Source organism: Drosophila persimilis, unplaced genomic scaffold, assembly GCF_003286085.1.
Source record: "Drosophila persimilis strain 14011-0111.01,24,50 unplaced genomic scaffold, DperRS2 tig00000191-arrow-pilon, whole genome shotgun sequence".
Taxonomy (NCBI): Eukaryota; Metazoa; Arthropoda; class Insecta; order Diptera; family Drosophilidae; genus Drosophila; species Drosophila persimilis.
The window spans coordinates 11416768-11435689 of NW_020825298.1; the positions used below are offsets into that span (position 1 = coordinate 11416768).

The 18922-nt window shown below is 49.2% G+C and overlaps 2 protein-coding genes across 6 annotated transcripts in view; both read left to right on the top strand.

Moving 5' to 3' along the window:
* LOC6604486 (slowpoke-binding protein) overlaps positions 1–18922 on the top strand; it is a 34403-nt gene that overhangs the window by 1022 nt on the left and 14459 nt on the right. For 4 of the 5 annotated variants that reach the window (XM_026988421.1, XM_026988422.1, XM_026988424.1 and 1 more), the window contains exons 1-2: positions 13206–13263; positions 18287–18738. In XM_026988421.1, the coding sequence (XP_026844222.1) occupies positions 13258–13263; positions 18287–18738 (458 nt within the window). In that variant the 5' untranslated portion in view covers positions 13206–13257. Of the gene's footprint in view, positions 1–11995; positions 12083–13186; positions 13264–18286; positions 18739–18922 lie in introns of those variants that run through there. The other variant, XM_026988423.1, reaches the window with a different exon arrangement.
* LOC6604207 lies at positions 9252–10093 on the top strand. Its single transcript, XM_002029094.2, has one exon. It carries the CDS (start codon positions 9418–9420, stop codon positions 10036–10038), a length of 621 nt encoding a protein of 206 aa, XP_002029130.2. The 5' UTR covers positions 9252–9417; the 3' UTR covers positions 10039–10093.

Here is an 18922-nt window from a genome sequence, read left to right on the forward strand (position 1 = left end):
CTATTCCTAATGAGACAGTTAAAACGCAATCGTCAACGGGCTGGTCCTGTGTATTTCGCACTCACTCCTGCCCTGAAGGACCCTCGAGGAATGCGCTTGGATTGCTTTGAATGCCGCTGCGCTTCTTTCTCAATCTCAATTGGAATGCATTGAGCCCAAGGACATCAGCCGAAGCAGCAGCAGCAGCATCTGAGTATCGCAGGAGGTGGCCAGGGAGGGGTGGTGGTGTGGGGCCTGGGTCCCTTTGCGGTAGGCTACCCATTTTATGGCCGGATTAAAGCCGTAAACCATTCGGAAGTTTCTTGTTTGGAGACACCGAGACACCAGCTAATGCTGTCCTCTCCATTTTTATGCATTTACCCGAAGGGCGACAAAAACTAACCGAAAAGCGAGAGGGGATCTCTAGCCCGAGGGGACAACCAAAACATGAAGCACTTTACCCAGCGGGGAGGGAGAAAACGGAAATTAAATTGGGGCATCCTTCCAGGGATCCTAGCTCTCACTTAGTCATGCACTCAGATTTCTGCCAGTGCATGTCCAAGTCCTTTCTTAAGACAAAAGCCACGTTTTTTATGTCCCTTCCCTGTCCCTGTCCCCGTCCCTTCCCTGTCCCTTCTCTCTCCCTTCCCTGCCCCTGTCCCTTCCCCCTCCCTCTCCCTTCTCTGTTTTGTTGTGTTTGCCCAAACATTTTTATTCGATTTCGACTTTCGCCCCCCCGCCGGCGCCCATTTGTTGATTTGATTTTCATGTTAATTTTGATCGCTCGCTTCGCTGGATCGATATTTGTACTTAGCCCCTCTGTGGCGCAGATAACACTTAAGTGCGCCCAAGTGTCGCCTACAATATTCCCCGAAATTTATGCTAATTATGCAAACGCCTTCACAGCGTATGCGTATGCGTAATATTTTCGGAACATTTGCTTTGTTTTGTCAAGAGTCGAGATTTGGTGCCTGTTCCCGAAATAGACGACTGAGCTCATAGATTGAATAACTTTTTTTTGGAGGGGCGCACATCAGAAGGGGATGGCTTCCTCCTACTGGGCACTCATGGCATGCGGCCAGACAATAACCCTCTGAACCCATTCCTCTTCAGTATTTTGCATATCATTGGGGGGATCCGAGCATTCCCGTTCCATAAATACCCCTTATTTCCTGCTAAGGGAATGGCCAAACCGAAGCTTCGAGAGACTATATCTGTCCTGCTTCGCCCCCTTCCCCGCAGCCACCCTTCCCATAGCTTTTAGACTCCTCTTCAATCGTTTTTGTATCGACAAAATGCTTTGGTTTTTCGCTGATTTATGCCTGGGCCCTGCCCCCTTGCTTAGAGCCCCCTTTTTTTTCCTGTGGGTAGCCCGAGAATTAGTTCATTCTGCCATGTTGGCCACGCCCCATCACTCACGCCTCCCCAACCCCCACCCCTACCTACTGCCTGGTTTGTTTTGTGTGTTGCTTTCAATTTGTTTGTTTTATTTCACTTTTCGAAAAAGGTCAAAGTTGGCCACATTTCGCTTTGGCTTTCGCCCGGCGGCTCTTGCCTTTCTCCCATGTGTGTATGTGTGTGTGTGTGTGTGTGTGTGTGGGAGTTTTTGGTGGGCGGGGGCGTGGCTCCTGAAATTTTGTTTATGTGCTTTTTCGACATTCATTAAAAGTCCAGCCAGCGCCTGAAACTTTCTAGAGATTATCGACTCCAACGAGCAGTCATAATATTTATGGACCTAAGACCGAGCCCCAACCCAAGCCCAAGCCCAAGCCCAAGCCCAAGCCCCTGCCTACGCCACCCGCTGTCAAAGGTCAAGCCTTGACCTTTGGCTACACCCAAAATTGGCCGCATTGTCGCCCCCCTTGTAACAAATGACAATAACACATGGATCTGAGATACAAGAATGGAAATCAAACGACAGCTCAACAAAAGCAAAGCCCAAGGAAATTATTTCTTATCAGAGCGGCCCAGAGAGGGCGGACTGGGGGCTGGGGGGGTGGCCTGTCGCCGTGGGCGGTGGCACGGAGGCGGGGCTGACATTTTACAAATGCCAGCAATAAAATTAGCTTAAATAACGTTTATTCTGCGCATCGAATTTCACTCAAGTGGGGCCGAGGGGGAGGCCGGGGGAGCTTCAACCTTGCGAGGGTAAATGCCTTTGACAGCCAGGAGGGTGGCACAAAGTGCCTGCTGATTGGAGGGTGGAAAATGTTTCTCAGGTGAAGCGAGGGCATTAATTGGGGGTCTGCTCGGAGGAGCAGGCTCCAAAGTGCCAGAGTCGCCAATTTCCATACACCTCTGTCGTCCATGGTTCCACGGTAACCCCTACCCCTACTATCAGGGTGTTCCAATAGATGCATCATTCAAGCTTTTGCTGCCACCGGTATGACAGGCGTCTCCCTCAATGTTAGACCCCCCCCCTCCCTCCCCCCATCGATGTGTGAGTTATTATAACCTCAAGGCAATACCTCTCCACATTATTTCCCTGCTCCTGCCCCTGCCCCAGCCCCAGCCCCTGCCCCTGCCCCAGCCCCCTTGCCACATTCATATGTGGGGAATATGTAAATTTTTCTTGTGTCAACATATTGACAGAATGTCGCTGGCTGTTGCCACAGCCACAGCACTCACGGGGCAATATGATTCTAATTTATGTGAACCTGAAATCAACACAAATGTGCAGCGTCAGCGGAGATACGAAAGATGATAGATGGTGGAGGGTGGATGGCGGGTTGGGTGGCAGGACAACTAATTAGAAAGTTTTCCAATAAGTTTTGTGTGGACTTTGTGGCCAGAGGGTTTTTAATGAAAGGGAAAATTGCCGCACAAAAGTAGGCTACACTTTTGATGTCCTTTTAGGGGGTAGATCCCGATAAGTAGGGGATATTATAAGCAAACATTGCTACGGATATACATATATCTTTACCCACACTCTTCCGCCTTGCGAGAATTCAATTAACAATCAATTTGCATAACAAACGAAGCCACAAACACACACACAGGCACACAGGCACCCGCACACACGTAAGCAAACAATTAAATGCACAAACGATATCTGTGGCTGTGTTTGCTCTTGTTCTTATATATGTACGATACAAGGCACCCCCCCCCCCCCCCCCCCCAACACACATATGTCCTGGACTTAATCCTTTAGCCATGGACGGTGCTCCAGTTTAAGCTCCAGTTTTGGTTCGACATGCGAACAACTTCCGTTTCCGCCGCTCAAAACCGAAACACACAAATCATACTTCCGTTTTTCCCCGAAAACGTTTCTGCCAGGTAATGAGAATTGCGACCTAATGACCACCCAGCACACACACGGCACACACTGTACACAGCTGCCACACACAAGTGGCACGCTCATGTAATTATAAAATTAAACACGGCGCGGCGTTCACTCGCATTTGAAATTTCGCATTTCCGGTTGGCTCGTTGCTGCCGCCGTTGCTGCCACTTTGGGGACAGTTTCATTTATTTATTAGCAACACAATCTGCGGGGCTGACCAGCGTGGAGCCAACCACCCCCACCCGGGGAGGAGAGGGCTCCCACTTTGTCCTAGTTTTTCCACGAACGAAAAGGAGAGACGACGTGGCTCGACAATGAGATACCCGGCAGTTATTTGGGTTTATATTGGGCATAAATCACCCCAACTTTTATTGGAGGAGGAATCCCTTCTTTATGTTTAATAATCCCCTAATAAACATCTATTTTGGCAACAAAGTAGAAAATATCATTCCCTCCTGCTATGGCCGACCTGCTCACTAGCACAACAGACCCTCGTTCGTTATCCTTTGCTCGGAGGCAACCCCGACCTGGGGGGGGCTCTGCAGGTGCTCCGGGAGAGTGGCTGGGCGCTCTGGGGGGGGTCTTGGGGGCACATTCGCTCTGTTTACAGGTGAGCCGCACTCTGACGACATTATTACGATGTGCGGCGGTGGTCTGTGTCCCTCTTTTTTTTTTGTGTTTTTTTGTGTTTTTTTGTGTCGTTTGGCCTGTCCTGTCGTTGGCTTAACAGCTAATGGACTCAAATGGTTGTTGCGGCTTCCGCTTTGCATAGTCTTTGGCACTCTTTGGTCGGGTGTCCTGCCGTGCTTTGTCCTTTATTTCCTTCAGTTCAGCTTAATCAGAGTTTGTCATTTGTTTTCGGCTTAACGTGGCTTTGCCGAGCCTGGCAATTATAATTAAAATGTTGGACAGTCCTCTGACATGTGGCACGATGCATCACCAGCTCTTTTGTAGTTGCATGCACAGAGAAAAGTCCCCCACACAAAGCCGATGCCGAAGGGGCTTTCAAAGGAGGGCAGATCTTCAGGTATGCACGTATTCGTATATAGACCGCAAACCGCATTTAAACAGGCACCAATCCGACCCTCCCCCCCCCCCCCACACACGGCTTAAAGCTAGCTGAAAGCCTATTCAGGTCATACAGAGAGAGACACCGAGAGACAAAGAGACAGACAGAGAGAGAAAGAGAGACCCAGCGCCCTTCTCAATAAGCAAAATGTCAAGTTGTGGTAGCCCGTTATGACCAAGAGACAGGGACCAGGGACCCCCAGTGGAGTAGTAGTAGGAGAGGACCATATGCAAATGATTCAACGAATGCAAGTTTATTGTAATTTCTAGCATAATTACTTATCCAGCTGAGATAATGGAAACTGGAGCACACCAGCCACAGCCCGGGGACGCCTCAAGTCAACGTGCATTCATTTGCATTTGCATAATCCTCAAGAAAACAGAGAGAGGGAGAGTCGGAGGGCAGAGGAGACCTGCATTAGCCCTGCCCCAAGAAAACAGAGAGAGGGGGAGAGGGAGGGAGGGCAGGGGAGACCTGCATTAGCCCTGTCCTGCAGCTAACTGAAAAGGAAGAGCGGGTCCCTCTGCGCACATCTGAACGGGTTAATCGATTGTGAATACAACTTTTATGTGGCTCTGCCTCCTTAAGGCTCTTCAGAGCCTTGGCCCCCACAGTTGACTTCTCGACTCGACTCGACTCTGTATTAAGAGATAAATGGTTTGTCTCCATTGAATCTGAGGCTCGGGCAGTGTTGTTATTGAAAAATGATAGCCAAAGAGTAGGGGAAAAAAGGGTCTCGGACTGCGACTGAGGTTTGTGGGCCAAAATGAGTGACAGCCAAGGAGATGGGCGCTGAGTAATGGAGAGAAATGGAGGGTGATTCAATTATGCAAAGGACTGGACTGGACTGGACTGCCCGGACTGTCCAGGGGGGGGTACGTAAACGGTCCTTTGCGTATCGTTTGCCAATAGACAGGACACTACACGGTTGAAAGGGGAGAAGCAGGAGGTGGAATCATTAATCATTTATGCACATACATACGAGTATACTCTATGTAAGCACGTGTGCGGTTCCATATTAATTGGATACGTTTCAGGCACGCAAATCGCTTGTTTGTCTCGTGGAGGAGTAACGGACAGACGGTGGAGGGGAGGTAGAGCCGTACGTGCGACCATTGTGAAGTGATTCACGCACATTTCATTCGCTTCTGGGGCTTATCCCCCGCCCTCCACAGCCCCCCACAACAAATTGAATGCATTATACATGAATAGATTTTAATCATTCGCCAATCAAGCAACACTGCCTGGCGGCAACAACAAAGCAAGTAGCAGGGAAAACAGTTTAAGGCCTTCCGCCACCTTCTCCCTTTGTCGGGGTCACCAAAGCCTTCTCTTGTGGCTTATATTTCCCACAAATTGATTACAGATTCTTAATTAGAGGTGGAGTGTCTGGTCTTTGTCGGGGTCACCAAAAGCTGTCAGCATTCAGTAAACAAATACGAGTATAGGGAAGTCTTCCTTTGTGGCTTTGCCAAGCTCAGTTACCTTAACCATCGAAGTGGCATAAGGAAAGCCCACTATAAGCCCTTTAAGAGGTTAGTTTTTGCCTTTTGGACAGAGTTCAGGCCCGAAAATAGACTCCCCGCAAGCCGTAACCCAATTTGGAATTCCTTTCGACCGTCTGGCTGTCACTTTTGACAGCTCTGCTCACACGCTGATTAGAAACCCGTGCCATGCCATCATCTTCCAGCTGACAATTATCCCCTTTCGGTCCATAATTCTTCATCAAGTGAGACAATCCGTGGAACATGGCACAATTTGCTTGTCTGATTGCCGCGAAAACAAAAGGCTGCCACAGCCACAGCCACAGCCACAGCCATGGCCTGACAACTGTCAACATCTTGTGACTGAGTGACGTTGTCAGAGGCACATTTCAGAGGAGTTGCGGTTCTTGGACCGTGATGAGGATTAATCGGAGGCCTGACGTCAGGCCTTTGTTCGAGGGACTATCCGAGGGGCAACTCCCGTGCTAATTAACAGCCAGAGAGGGAGAGGGGGGGGAGAGGAAATGTGCAAACTGGCAGCCGAAATAGGTTAATTAATCTCTTTACCGGTTGGCGAAACCGAAACCGTTTCAGCACCGTTTTGGTGGCACTTCCGGTGGGCAGGGGCAGGGGGGTGGGGCAAATGTGTGTCAAGGAAGCCGTGTCCTTGCCAGCGCCGTGCGGACAATATTTGAATGCAAATCAGCGAGTGCCGCAAAACATGCTCCCAAACTGCCAGACGATGCCACAAATATCGTCTGAATATATAGTAAACTTATTTTCGCTTGTGTTTTTATGGACACTCTTGCCACACTCTTGCCACACGCCACACGCCACAGTCCACCGTCCACAAGGAACTTTTCAATTTTGACAGAGAGATAAACAGAGAGAGAAATCCACAAAAAAACACAAGACTATCTGAGGGAAGGGAGGGGGCGGTAGAAGGTCGTTGAAGGTTGGGTGGGGGGGATTGGTGGGTGGTGGCGTGGTGGGGTGGTGGGGTGGTCCCATCAAAATAATAAAAACGTGTGAGCAACTCAAAGAGAGATTTTTGTGCTGAATTCAATTTTCTGTGCCGACAGCAAGGTCATGCAAGGACTCGATCAACACTTTTGTGTTTGCTCAGTCTCGCTACCGATTCGAAACGGCATCGAAATAGTACAATTTATGGGCAGGGGGGCAGGGCGGCAGGGGGGCAGGGCGGCAGGGGGGCTGGAGGGAGTGCCTGCAAACGTGGCTTTTAGACTTCCTCGAGCGCCAAGTTCAAACTCTAAAATAGAATTACTATGACCTTCAGCCTTCTAGATAGAAATCGCGATTTATGGCTGGGGCCAGGCGTCCCACGTGTTTTGTTTGGCTCGTCGGGCAATTACAAATGTCGCCTTCCACATAAACACATTGTTGTGCAATCAAACAGACCGTAAATAACAAAAAAAACCATCCAAATTTACGAGTCAACACAGGAGGGGAGGAGGGGGGAGCTGCACTTCCGTTGCATGTCCGTCTTCGTACGTTTTTTATTACATCCGGTTGGGGGGCATCCGCGACGACGGCGTTGACTCTTTTGTCATTACCGGGGACTCGGGCTGAACATTAAAAACGCATTTCAAGTTCCGCCTGGGGGCTCCGTGTGGGGGGTGGGGGGGGAGGGACCTGAAATTCCTGACCTGCCCAACAAAAAAAAAAAGTCCAAGTCGAAGCTCGCCAAAAGAAAAGCTTTTGCCTCCTAACAATGTTCTTTCTTTGCTTTTACTTTCACCCTCCAGCTGTCCCTCTCCCCCCCACCCTCTCTCTCACCCTCCCCCTCTCTCTTTTGTTGCTTGTGTGGCGGCGGCAATCAATTTTATTGATTTGAATTCCCATTTGATTGCAAAACGCATTCCATTTGCCGACTTTCACTCGAGAGTTTTACTCTCTCTTTAATTGAGTTTTTACGCAATCCACTCACACACACACACACAGGGACACTCTCTATATCTACGGAACAATTCAAGGAACGTACTTTTCTGTGCGGATAGCCGGCGTCCATTTTCCACGCAGACTTGTGCGGAACTGAAAACATGAAAGCCCTCGAGGGGCGCCCCAAAGCGTGATTTGTTTATTTGCTGCCCACATTATCGAGTTTTCCTTTCGCTTGTTTGCCTTTTGCCCCTCTTTTCTTGGCCATTAGCATTGTCAGTGGCATTTGGTAGCGGAAATGGCAGAGATGTTCCCCCCTCCCCTCCCTAAAAGATACCCCTTGAAAGTCCCAGCCTTAATTTTGATAATTCTTACACCCTCTTAAGAGAAAGTTCTTGTACTTTCCTCTCAATTAAGGTTTCCTAATGCCTTTCCATTGACAGCCACTCGAAATGGCTTAATTAATGTTATTAACCAAACGCTTTGGCTGTTTCGCCAATGGCCTACTAATTAATGTTTTCGTAAGCGATAATCATAATAATATATACGCCTCCTCGGTGCACGACGCACGAGCAACACGCCTCAAATTGTGCGACAAGAAAGTCTAAGCGAAACTTTGGCCGTGCCGCCAAATTATAAGTTTACACGCAACGACACAAGGGGGGGGCTGGGACTGGGCCTTGAAAGTTTTCACTCAACTCCTGGCCAGGCCAGGCCGGGCCCCCATGCAGAGCCCCATGTGGGCCTTCCTCAGGGCAAAGCGATGATAAATGAACAGCGGCTGAAGGCGACACAGATTTTCGGTCAGCTGCAGTTGATTTCCAGTCATCGCTGCGTATGAGTAATGTGCCCATTGACAAGCTCCTCTCCAGATAACTTTGCCCTGTGGTGGGGGTTGGGGGGGGGGGGGGGGGGGGCAACATTATTGACAATTTTATTAGCCCAAATTTTGTTGTGGGCCCGCATAAAGTAAACTCGTTAATGCCAGGAGGCTGATGGGACGGGCTGGGGCTGGGGAGGGGGCCAGAAGTGTTTGCCTGGAGCCTGGTGAATACCCGTAGTATTCCCATCGCTGCTGCACTCGATGATCGTGATTCAAAGGAAGGAAGGAAACAAATACATACCTCCTCTGCCGCTGCCAAGGCTGTGCTGTTGCCTCCTCCTTGGAGAATCCTTCGTAATGCCATCAGAGATAAACCATCGCCAATTCCAAGGCAAAGCCGATTTTCTGTCTATCAGTTTCGAAACCGAAACACACTCGAAATCAAAGCCAGAAGCCTGCCCCCTGCCTCTCCCTCTCCCCCTTTGGACTTTTGCATAATTTAACCATTTACAGTTTTTTGGTGGCAGAGAAGGAAATCCATTTATGCAATGCACGCCACTATGCCACTATGCAAATTCAAGGCGTTTCTCGGACACGCCCTGCCATTTGCAGCCCCCCACAAAAAAAAAAACTTCGAGTTGAGAAATATTTTCCAAAGGCAAATCGGCATCAGAATCCTTAGTATCGAAGGGTGGGGGGGCATCGTAGAAGGCCTGGGGAGTCAAGGGGAATTTGTCGAGCCGAGTTTCGAAGATCGGAAAATCAGTAGAGCTCCAGGAGCTACAGGCATACACAACAAATATTGTGCGTGAAATAAATTTGAAAATAATACTTAGTTGCAACTCGAATCTAGACTAAAATTCACTCAACCTCAACCACGATGTACAAGCTATCGGTCTTCGACTCGGACCTGATGCGATTCATCTTCCACCCGTTCCCGTTCGGGAGGGCCAAGAACGAATACTCCATTTGGAAGATCGCCTATCCGAAGGGTAATCTCTTGAAGCACTTCAACGATCTGAAGACCTGCAACTATTGCACGCCGGGCCTGTTCCCGTACGTCTTCTGGCTGGTGCTGCTCCTGAGCCTGGTCGGCGTCGGCTGCACTATGAGTCAAATGCTGAGGCTGTGGGTGTGCCGGGAGTGTGAGCTGCGCATGTGGCGCAGCCGGGAGTTCCATGTGTTCGCCGCCGCGATACTCCGACGCGCCCGCATGATGGGCTGCTGGATCAAGCTCATGACCTGGGTCAGTCTCATCGTGGGCGCCACGACGGTCCAGCCGCAGTTGATACGCCCCTGGATCCTGTACAACAGCTTCATGATGGCCGCCGAGATCGTATTTTGGGTCCACGAGGTCCTGTCTGGTCAGATCCAGCTCGAACTGCACTCGATTCTGACCCTGGTCCTGCCCTGTCTGTATATCCTGATGGTCAAGTGTGTGCAGGAGGTTTTCGAGCTGTCCGTTAAACGTGGTCTGGAGAGTTTGGTTCGAGTGGCTTGATTCTAAATGAAACTCAATCGTTTGTTTATTTTTACTAAAACCCGTTGGCCTTCAACTTTCTTTTGGTACTTTCCATCGATCGGAGCTCCTTTCTTGTTCGGGTTGGATAAAGTGGGAGATGTGGATCGTGTGGATCGTGAGAGGGAGCACTGGTCCGCGCTCAGAGCTCGCCAGAGAGCGGTAACAGTGCGAGCAAAGGCTGTTAATGGAGTGTGATAGCAGGCAGCGATAACAGACTGTTAACGGAGAGTGACAGTTGCAGGCGATTACAGTCTGTTAACGCACAGTCTGGAGAGTGGGAACCTGGAGCGATAGCAGACTGTTAACGGAGCAGAGTGGTTACTGTTAAAGCATAGTGTTTACCAGCAGACTGTTAACAGACTGTTAGCGGAGACAGGCAAGCGGGAGCGAGCATGGGCTGTTAACGGAGAGTGGCTACCGGGAGAGATAACAGACTGTTAAAGGGAGAGTGGTAGGCAGCAGCGATAGCGGACTGTTAGCGGAGAGTGGCTACCGGTTAATGGACTGTTAATGGAGAGTGGCTACCGGTAGCGACATCAGACTGTTAAAGGGCGAGTGGTAGCTGGTAGCCGATAACAGACTGTTAACGGAGACTGTCTGTTAACGGATAGTGCTTACCGGCAGACTGTTAACCTGGGTTTCCTCGAGCTGCTGCCCGTATTTGCACCTTCTGCTTTCCCTTTTGCTTTCCATTTCGTACCCAAATGAATGTCAAACAGTCGCCCCCCTGGCCCTGCCCCCCTGCCCGTGTGTACGTCCATAAGGGAGTTTGCCTTCTGCTAAAAGTTCAAAGTTCAGGCGCGTGTCACCAGCAACATGGAGCATAAACATGACATGGCATTTCCAGAGAGACTAAATCAACAGATTGCCATTTGCCCCACCCTCACACCCCCACCCTCACCCTCACACCCCCACCCTCACCCTCACCCTCACACCCCCACCCTCACCCTCACACCCGCATCCACAGCCAATCCTCTACCAATTCCATTTCCATTTCCCTGTCCATCTTCTCTGTGGTGGAAATGCCAAAAGCCAACGGAAAAACATTCAAGCCAAAAATGTTGCCGGCTCCTGGCGCCCTACGCTGCCTACGCCGGCCATTGATGATGATAATTGCGAAGGCGGCAGCCACTAAAACACTGCGAACGCTTCATTGAACAAGTCCGAAACGGTGGCCCAAACTTTGCCAGGACATCCGTTCGGCTCGGACCCCCAGCCGGGCTTCAATCAGCGCAAAGTACTCTTGAAATTCGATGAGCAGAGCTAATCTCTCGCTCTGCGGGCTCTGCGGGCTCTCGGGCGGCCACGGCATTGTTGGCCAATAATATTTAGGCAAAAACAAATCAATAAATGGGTAATTACAGCGACAGGAAAGCCAATGGGCTCAAGGAAAGGGAAAGTCGAGCTGGGAAGCGACAGAGATTCGAGGAAATTCATTTGGGCTGGGGCTTGTGGGGCTTTCTAAAGGTTTTTCTATATTTAAACGTTTGCAGAATCATTTCTCTGGCTTCACTTGGAAAAAAGGGGAACATTCGTGAGGCGCTGAGCATCTTTTGAGTACATTTCTTCCAAATCAAGGAGTTCCAAAGAGCCATTGGAAGATCTAGCTAAGATTATATAAATAGTAAGAGGAGTAACGCCTCTACCCAAAACTTGGTGGAGAGGCCAGAAGAGAGCCCCCTACAAAGTCAGGATTTGCATTCCTCCCAATACCAAATACATTGTACTTGGATTTCTGTTAACCTAATCTCCTTTTGCCACTAACTTCCAGTTAGACAAACCTCCAACAGGCAACTTTGTTGGGATTTCGTTTACTTAAGAACTTTGGAGCCTTGGAGCCTGGGAGCCTGGGATCCTGGGAGCCTTGGAGCCTTGGCGCTCCGCTGCATGCATAAATCACTCATCAAAGTTTTCTCAATGTCTGTTTTCGTTGCAGAAAACCCAACTGTGACGTGCCCTTAGATGAAAGGACCGTGCGATGCAATTGAATCCAAGCAGAACCACTGAAACGCACTACTGGATTGTAAGTACCACAGATACCATATATACATATGTACATCCTCCACTGCCTAGCGACCTTGGACCCTGAACCTTGGCTGTGGTTTCATTTTAATTTTCACAACTCGACAACTCCTTGTGGCCGCAATTATCGAGCCATCAAAATATTGCCAGCCAAAAAGTCGGGGAGCCAAAAAGTGCACAAAAAAAACAACAAATGCAAATCCAGACATTCAGAAATTTCTGCAAAGGCTGACGCGGCATTGTCTCTGCTTTGGCAGGATGCCAGGATGGCAGGAAGCTCCCGGAACGGAGGGCGATGGAATTTTATTGCAGCCAAAATTGTTTGGAAAATTACGAAAATTGTCCCCCACCCACGCCCTGCCGCTCTGGCCAGGACTCAATTGAAAAGAGTTGAGGGCGAGCCAAAAGGCCATTCCACTTAATTTACTAACCGGAATGGAGATGTTCGGGCGTCTTCGATTAGGGCTGATGCATTTTCGATGATCTAGACCAGACACAAAGTCAATAAATCATCCAGCCGTCGCGTCGTCTGTGGCACATTTCCATGCCACAATGCCACAATCGACACACAGATTCCTCTGGCATACCGACCCGACCTCTGACCTGGAATGCCAACTGCAATCGACATTTCTGGCTGCAAAATTGATGATCCAACAGAGTCGGATTCCGTCAGTCTCGGCCATAAAATTGAAGAGAATCCTCCTCTAAAATGATTTGTAAGCTCCTTGGGGAATCTCCTTCTCCTCCTCCCTACCGGCTGCCCCCTCCTGGCCGTAAAGCGTGAAAACACAATTTGATTAAAAAGTCCAGAGCGCGGTGTGACCTTGCCTGGGAGGGGGGTGGGGAGGGTCTGGGGCTGTGAACCTTTTAGCTTTCCTCAAAGAAAATGTCAAGTTTTTCACATTGAACTTTTCTCCGGGGATATTTCGCCAGGGATTTGGCGGACGAACCTTTTGGCAAATACTAAAATAATTGATTAATTTAAGCTTAAAGATTTAAGCCGAAACCAGGCACTCCTTGAAGGTGTATAAATAGGCCATTTTCTCTACCTTTAAGCCCTTGGAAAATATCCTTTAATTCCTTTCCGAAATTCTCTCTCTTTCAGACCCTTTTTTGGTGTGCCTTGGGAGGTTTGATATTAGGTGGAATCGTTGTCATCTCATACTGGATACGACGATGCAGGTATGTATCCAATCATCCCCCCTTCCCATGCCCCTGCCCCATGTCCCTGCCCCCAAGCGTGGCAATATCTCTCGAATGAAATGATTTTCCCAATATGAAGACGAAAACGAATGCTGAAATATGCGTTTGGCCAGCAATCCAATTAGTGCCGCGGGGGGGGGAAAACGCATTCGTATTCGTTCGTTGTTTTTGTTGTTTTTGTTGTTTTTGTCTTTTGAAAAACTGCTCAAATTGTCATCGGCCTAAGCCCCGCAACACGTGACTCCTGGTGGCGGATTCCGGCGGCTGCACGTGGGGATTGATGGGCGGTGGATGGGCGGCTGGCTGGTGACATTAGAAAAGACGCAAAATTGCCAGTTGGCCGAGCAGAACAACTGAATAATTCAACTCGGCAATTGGACCGACGACGAGCGACCGACGAGCGACTGTTTGAGCAATTAAGTTAATGATGCAAGGTCACTGGAAATGGGCCTGGCCATCGTCCGCCTGCGCCTTCGCCTCCGCCTCATTCCAAGTCTCCTCCCATCTGCCAGGACGAGGGAGGACGAGGGCTAGTCCTAGTTCCGCCCCAACAATGACGCAGTTGACTTTCAGGCCGCCAACCGAGGGCGGTGACCAGTGGGGCCCACCCCCTACCCCCACCGTGGAGACCCATTACGTGGCTTGGCGCCAGTTCGTCCGCCACAGACAGAGAAATAAATTGTACAAATGTATGTTAAAGGACACACACAGAGACACAGAGAGAGAGCAGGGCACAAACGCACTAAAAGGACAACCGCCCGGGTCCGGGCTCTGCCCCATTTTGGTTTGGGGGGGGGTTAAAACTTTTCCAATTTCCATATGGCGCGATCAAAAGCAAACCCCACAAACAAACAAAACTGGAAATATTTGCATACGGACAAGTGTCCCCTGCTAGGGGGGGGGAGTGGAGCCACTGGTCGCTGGGTGGTGGAGTGGAGTGGTGCCGAGGCTGGTTACTGGTTACTGGTCAGGGCAAAGGTAAACAGTCGTTGAGCGGGTCATGATTAATGTGTCACAGCCATGAGGCAGGACAAAGCACAGTGGAGCCAGGAATACCAGGATATAGGAGACTACCCATAAGTCCAAAGTCCGCCTTAATGGTAGAACATCTGTAGTTTGCTCTCATTTACACCCCCCACCAAACATCTGTAATATCCCCTCCGTAACCCCCGACGCCCCCCCCTATCTCTGCTTGGGCCCACTGTCAGCGATCCGTACATTGTTATCCCATTGTCGTGGCTAAACAAACGACGGCCATGTCAAGTTCAACAGGGACTGATAGGGTGGGGACCCCCGCACACCCCCAAAGAAGAGCAAATACTAGTGGAACGACGACACTGGCCCGTGAGTCAGTTGGAAATTGTCATAAAAATTAAAAATCAATTTTTATAATCCAGTTAGAAGGGGGGCCAGGGGCAGAAAGAGAGAGAGAGAGCGAGAGGGCAATACATGAGAGAATGAAAGAGAGAACGATTCCACCTTCCACCACAAATATAAAGCGATATGGACACGCAAACATTCTAAGCCACTCCACCCACCCACACCCGCACACACACACACACCTGCACACACACACACACCCACACACATACACACACAGAGAGAGAGAGACAGAGAGAGAGAGAGAACCCACCTCGTGGCCTGGAATGGAATGAAGAAATTTCATAGTTTTCGCCCGGGCCGAAACGATATTCGAACGGCACCTTCATTAACGGACGACCCGAGCAGCGCGTTGGCCGCGTTTTCTTTAACCCCCCAGTTACAGTTATTCGGTTATAACGGTTAAAATTCCCAATTTTCGGCGCGTTGAAGAGTGACAAAACTTTTGGCGACTAGTGAAAACTTTCGTGACGAAAGCAAACTATTTAAATATTTATCATAATTCCCGGGCACCCAATCAACGGTGGTTGAGTGGTGGCATAATGAAGCTGAAGCTGAAGCAGAAGCAGCAGCGATTGGGGCAGGTCCTGGTTTAGGCCAACAACAGCAACAACAACAACAGCAAGCCACCATCAGAGGCAGGTGCCTTTTGTGTCCCCTTGAAGCCCCTCTTAAACCCCCCCTCTCCTCCTTCATCATCATTTTTAATGTGCAATTCTGTTTGTGGCAAGGGCATTATTCCGTGGCACCAGATTAGACCTGTGTAATGACCAAAATTATGGTCTTTTGTGGCCAAAAGATGAGCATAAAAGAATATCCTAGGCAGGTGATAAATTCGCCTAATAAATGTGATATATTTGGGCGGCTTTAAGAGAAGGTTTTCGCCAAAGACTTCTGGAAGAGTCCCCCACAAAAATTCCCTTCCGCTTCGTAAACTTCCCCCCCAAACTTCTGGCCCGAAAAATAATTAGTAATCGTCTGGTGGCTATTTTTAAACGCTTCGCATGAGTAATATCTCCGAACCGAACCTAAGCCCTTGGCCGCAAGCGATTCAATTAAAATGGTGTGGCATTAATGTCTGGAACATTGAACTAAGCCCCGGGCTAAGACCCCCGCTCCCCCTTCACAGACAGTGGCAGGGGGGGAAGGGGGACATGCACTTGGAGCAAAGCAATATTGATTAATGATATTCGACGGCTTTTCGCATTTCTGGCTACTGCCTTCGTGGCTCGCGTTACTGTTGGCCATTTACCAAAATTGACAATTTAATTTGCAATGAAACAACAAAGTGGCAGGCGGATGGACGCACGGACGGACGGACGGAGGGACGGACGGAGGGATGGCACAGAATAATGCAATAATCATAATGGCAGGATAAACTGAACGAAACTCGAGCCTCGAGCCGCGTCTATCGTGATGGCAAATGAATAGGAATATGAATTTGACACCCAGACAGACAGACAGACAGGCAGGTGGGAACGTGGCAGAGGCAGGGGCAGAGGCGGTGGCAGAGGCGGTGGCAGAGGCAGTGGCAGGGCCTCTTGAAAGCCAAAAAGAAACGAAAAAATCAAAGAACCTGCACTGCCGCCCCCCACTGCCGCCCCCCACCGCCGCCCCCCCATAGAAAAATCAATAAAAATGTCTTGAAAAAGTAAAAGGCAAAATGTGTCTGTGTGCGATGGCTGTTCCTGATTAGATAAATGCCCCAAAGGGGGGTTGGGGGGGGATGGGTGCAACAACAACAAAAAAATACAATTTAAAATTAGAATTACACAATTAGGCAAATGGGCAAAAGAGAGCATCTCGTACACGTGCAACATGCCACATGGCAAAACGCAGCAGGGGGCAGGGGGCAGGGGGCAGGCAGTAGGGTGTAGGCTATAGGGGGGGGGGCGAGGGGCCAGTGCACTCGTCGTGGCATATAGAACTCAATGTCACGCAGCCGCACACAAACACAGAAAAGCACTTGGCGGCAGGAAAGGCGCGTCGCGACATACGAGGCGTATGATTTATTTAAGCGTCTATTAAGGCGTCCCTTCCTAGGCTGCCACAGCGGTTGCAATGCCCTTGAAAAAGAGGCTACGAAGCCGCCAAGAAGGGATAGCCCTATCATTCCTGTGGAGATCTGAGATTAAATCTCCTTCTACCAAGTAAATGTCCCACAAATCTGTTGGGTTCTGAAAGAGTATCTTAATTATCGTCTCGAGCCGCATCTAGCACTCGTTTTACAGGCTTTTCTGTGAAGGTTTCTCGTGGAACTGCCAGGCATTGGCTTTCGGTGTAAAACGAGAGGCGTTTGTACGTTTTAATTATCCACAAAAAAGGCCAGGCAGAAAGGAGAGTGTGATAGAGTGAAGTAGAACCACAAATTTGAGCTATTGTGCCTGCGTCAGACGTTTTAATTGTGGTCGATGGTCAGCAGACAGACACTTGAAGCACAGTGGAGCCCCGAGGGCATAAATCTGCAGAAGCCACGGCACAGGGACCATTCATGGGGGGCATTCACTGTACTCTAGACCCACAAAAAGCAATTACAATCACAGAAGCCATCAAAATGTACGATTTCCCAGGCAAATGAAAACAAATTGAAATTTAATTATAGCCCAGGCCGCTCTATAGGGACGTCTATGCATCCATAAACCATATTCCCCCCGCCCCCCACTATAACCCGAATTGTAAACTAAATTTCTGTCACCATCGAACCTCCTCCCAGATTTAGGTGTCCTTCAGCCTTGGTGGATTGTAGCGAAGGTTGCGCAGGCGATCGCGAGCGGTAGGTACTCGGAAAAAACTACTGCCTTCGTTACACCAAAGCAAGTCTGATCCGATCGGACAAAAGTTGAGAGCAAAGCTAAAAATTCATCACCAGAGCAAAACCAAAAAGAAAACCAAATACAAATTTTCTATTGAATTATGATTTTCTCCAAAACAAAGAAAGAAAACTCCAAATCGAATTGGCTGCAAAAAGTTACACGCTAAAATATTTCCACATTTTCTTTTCAATTTTTCGATTTTTCCAAGCAAAATATTTATCTTTTTTTTTTGTAAAATAAATTGTAATTAGTTTACGCTTTCGTATCGTATCGTATCGTATTGTATCACAAACATTGGCTGCAAATTAGTTTAGTTGAATTGAAGAAATTTTTGGAGTATGACCTCTGACCGGATATGAGAAAAACGCATGCTCTTTCACACAATTCGTTAATATTTTTGCGTTTCACACACACACACACCCACACCAATACACCCCCAAAGGACTGCTCAAAGTTCTAGTTGCTGCTTTTGTGATTGTCATTTTCAGCAAAAACAAACAAAAAACAAAACTCCACCCTATTTTACACTCTTTAAACGATTGCCGAGGGGGAGATCAAGCCTGAAGTTATTTACCATAGCTTTTGATTATCCTTTTTCCATTTCCACGAAGCGCTTCTGTCCGTTCTTTTCGTTTCGTTGCTATCGCCCACGCCTCGCCTCGTCTCTCGAGCAGAAAAGAGCTCTGATTAAACGAATTTATGCATATTTCTTTCCATTTCTTTGGTTCGAATTCTCACTCACAACGAAACACGACACCGCGACCCATCGACCGACCTATCGACCTATCGACCTCCCATCACCACCACAGGACACTTGCAGCGAGGTCAGCGCAGCGCCAGCGCCGCATCCGGAGCCGGAGCTCATCGTCGGCTGCCCCCAACAGCGGCAGCCCCCGAGGGACGCAAAAGTCATCGCCAGATCACAATCATCGTCGTCGTCGGCGCCGCCTGCTCCAGTGCATCAACTGAAGCAGCAGCAGTCCCTGCCACAGCCCCTGCACCAGCAGCAGCAGCAGCAGCACCCAAGCCACCACCACAATCCGCACGCCTCCAAGTCCGTGTCCATCCTCGTCTACAAGACCCTGAACACAGTGTTCCGGAGCAGCCGCAAGATCATCGTGCGCGTCTGTGACTTGGCCAGCTCCAAGAAGTCCTTCACGATGTTCAAATTCAACAAGGCCGCCCAGCAGCAGCGGATGGACAACCGGAACAGCGCCGTCACCGGCCACGATCCGTTTGTCCGGCCGCCGGTTCCCGAAAAGTGAGTGGAAAGTGGCCCAAAAGAGGGTGTTGGAAGAGCATTGGTATTCCTGCAGGACTTTCAAGGGGTAAAAAAGGGATTAAATCTTTTATTTTCCCTGAAAATTTGGGTAATTAATTTTCAAAAAAAAACTTTGTACTACAAAAGAAACGAAAACCCATTGGAAAGATCATAAACATAACAT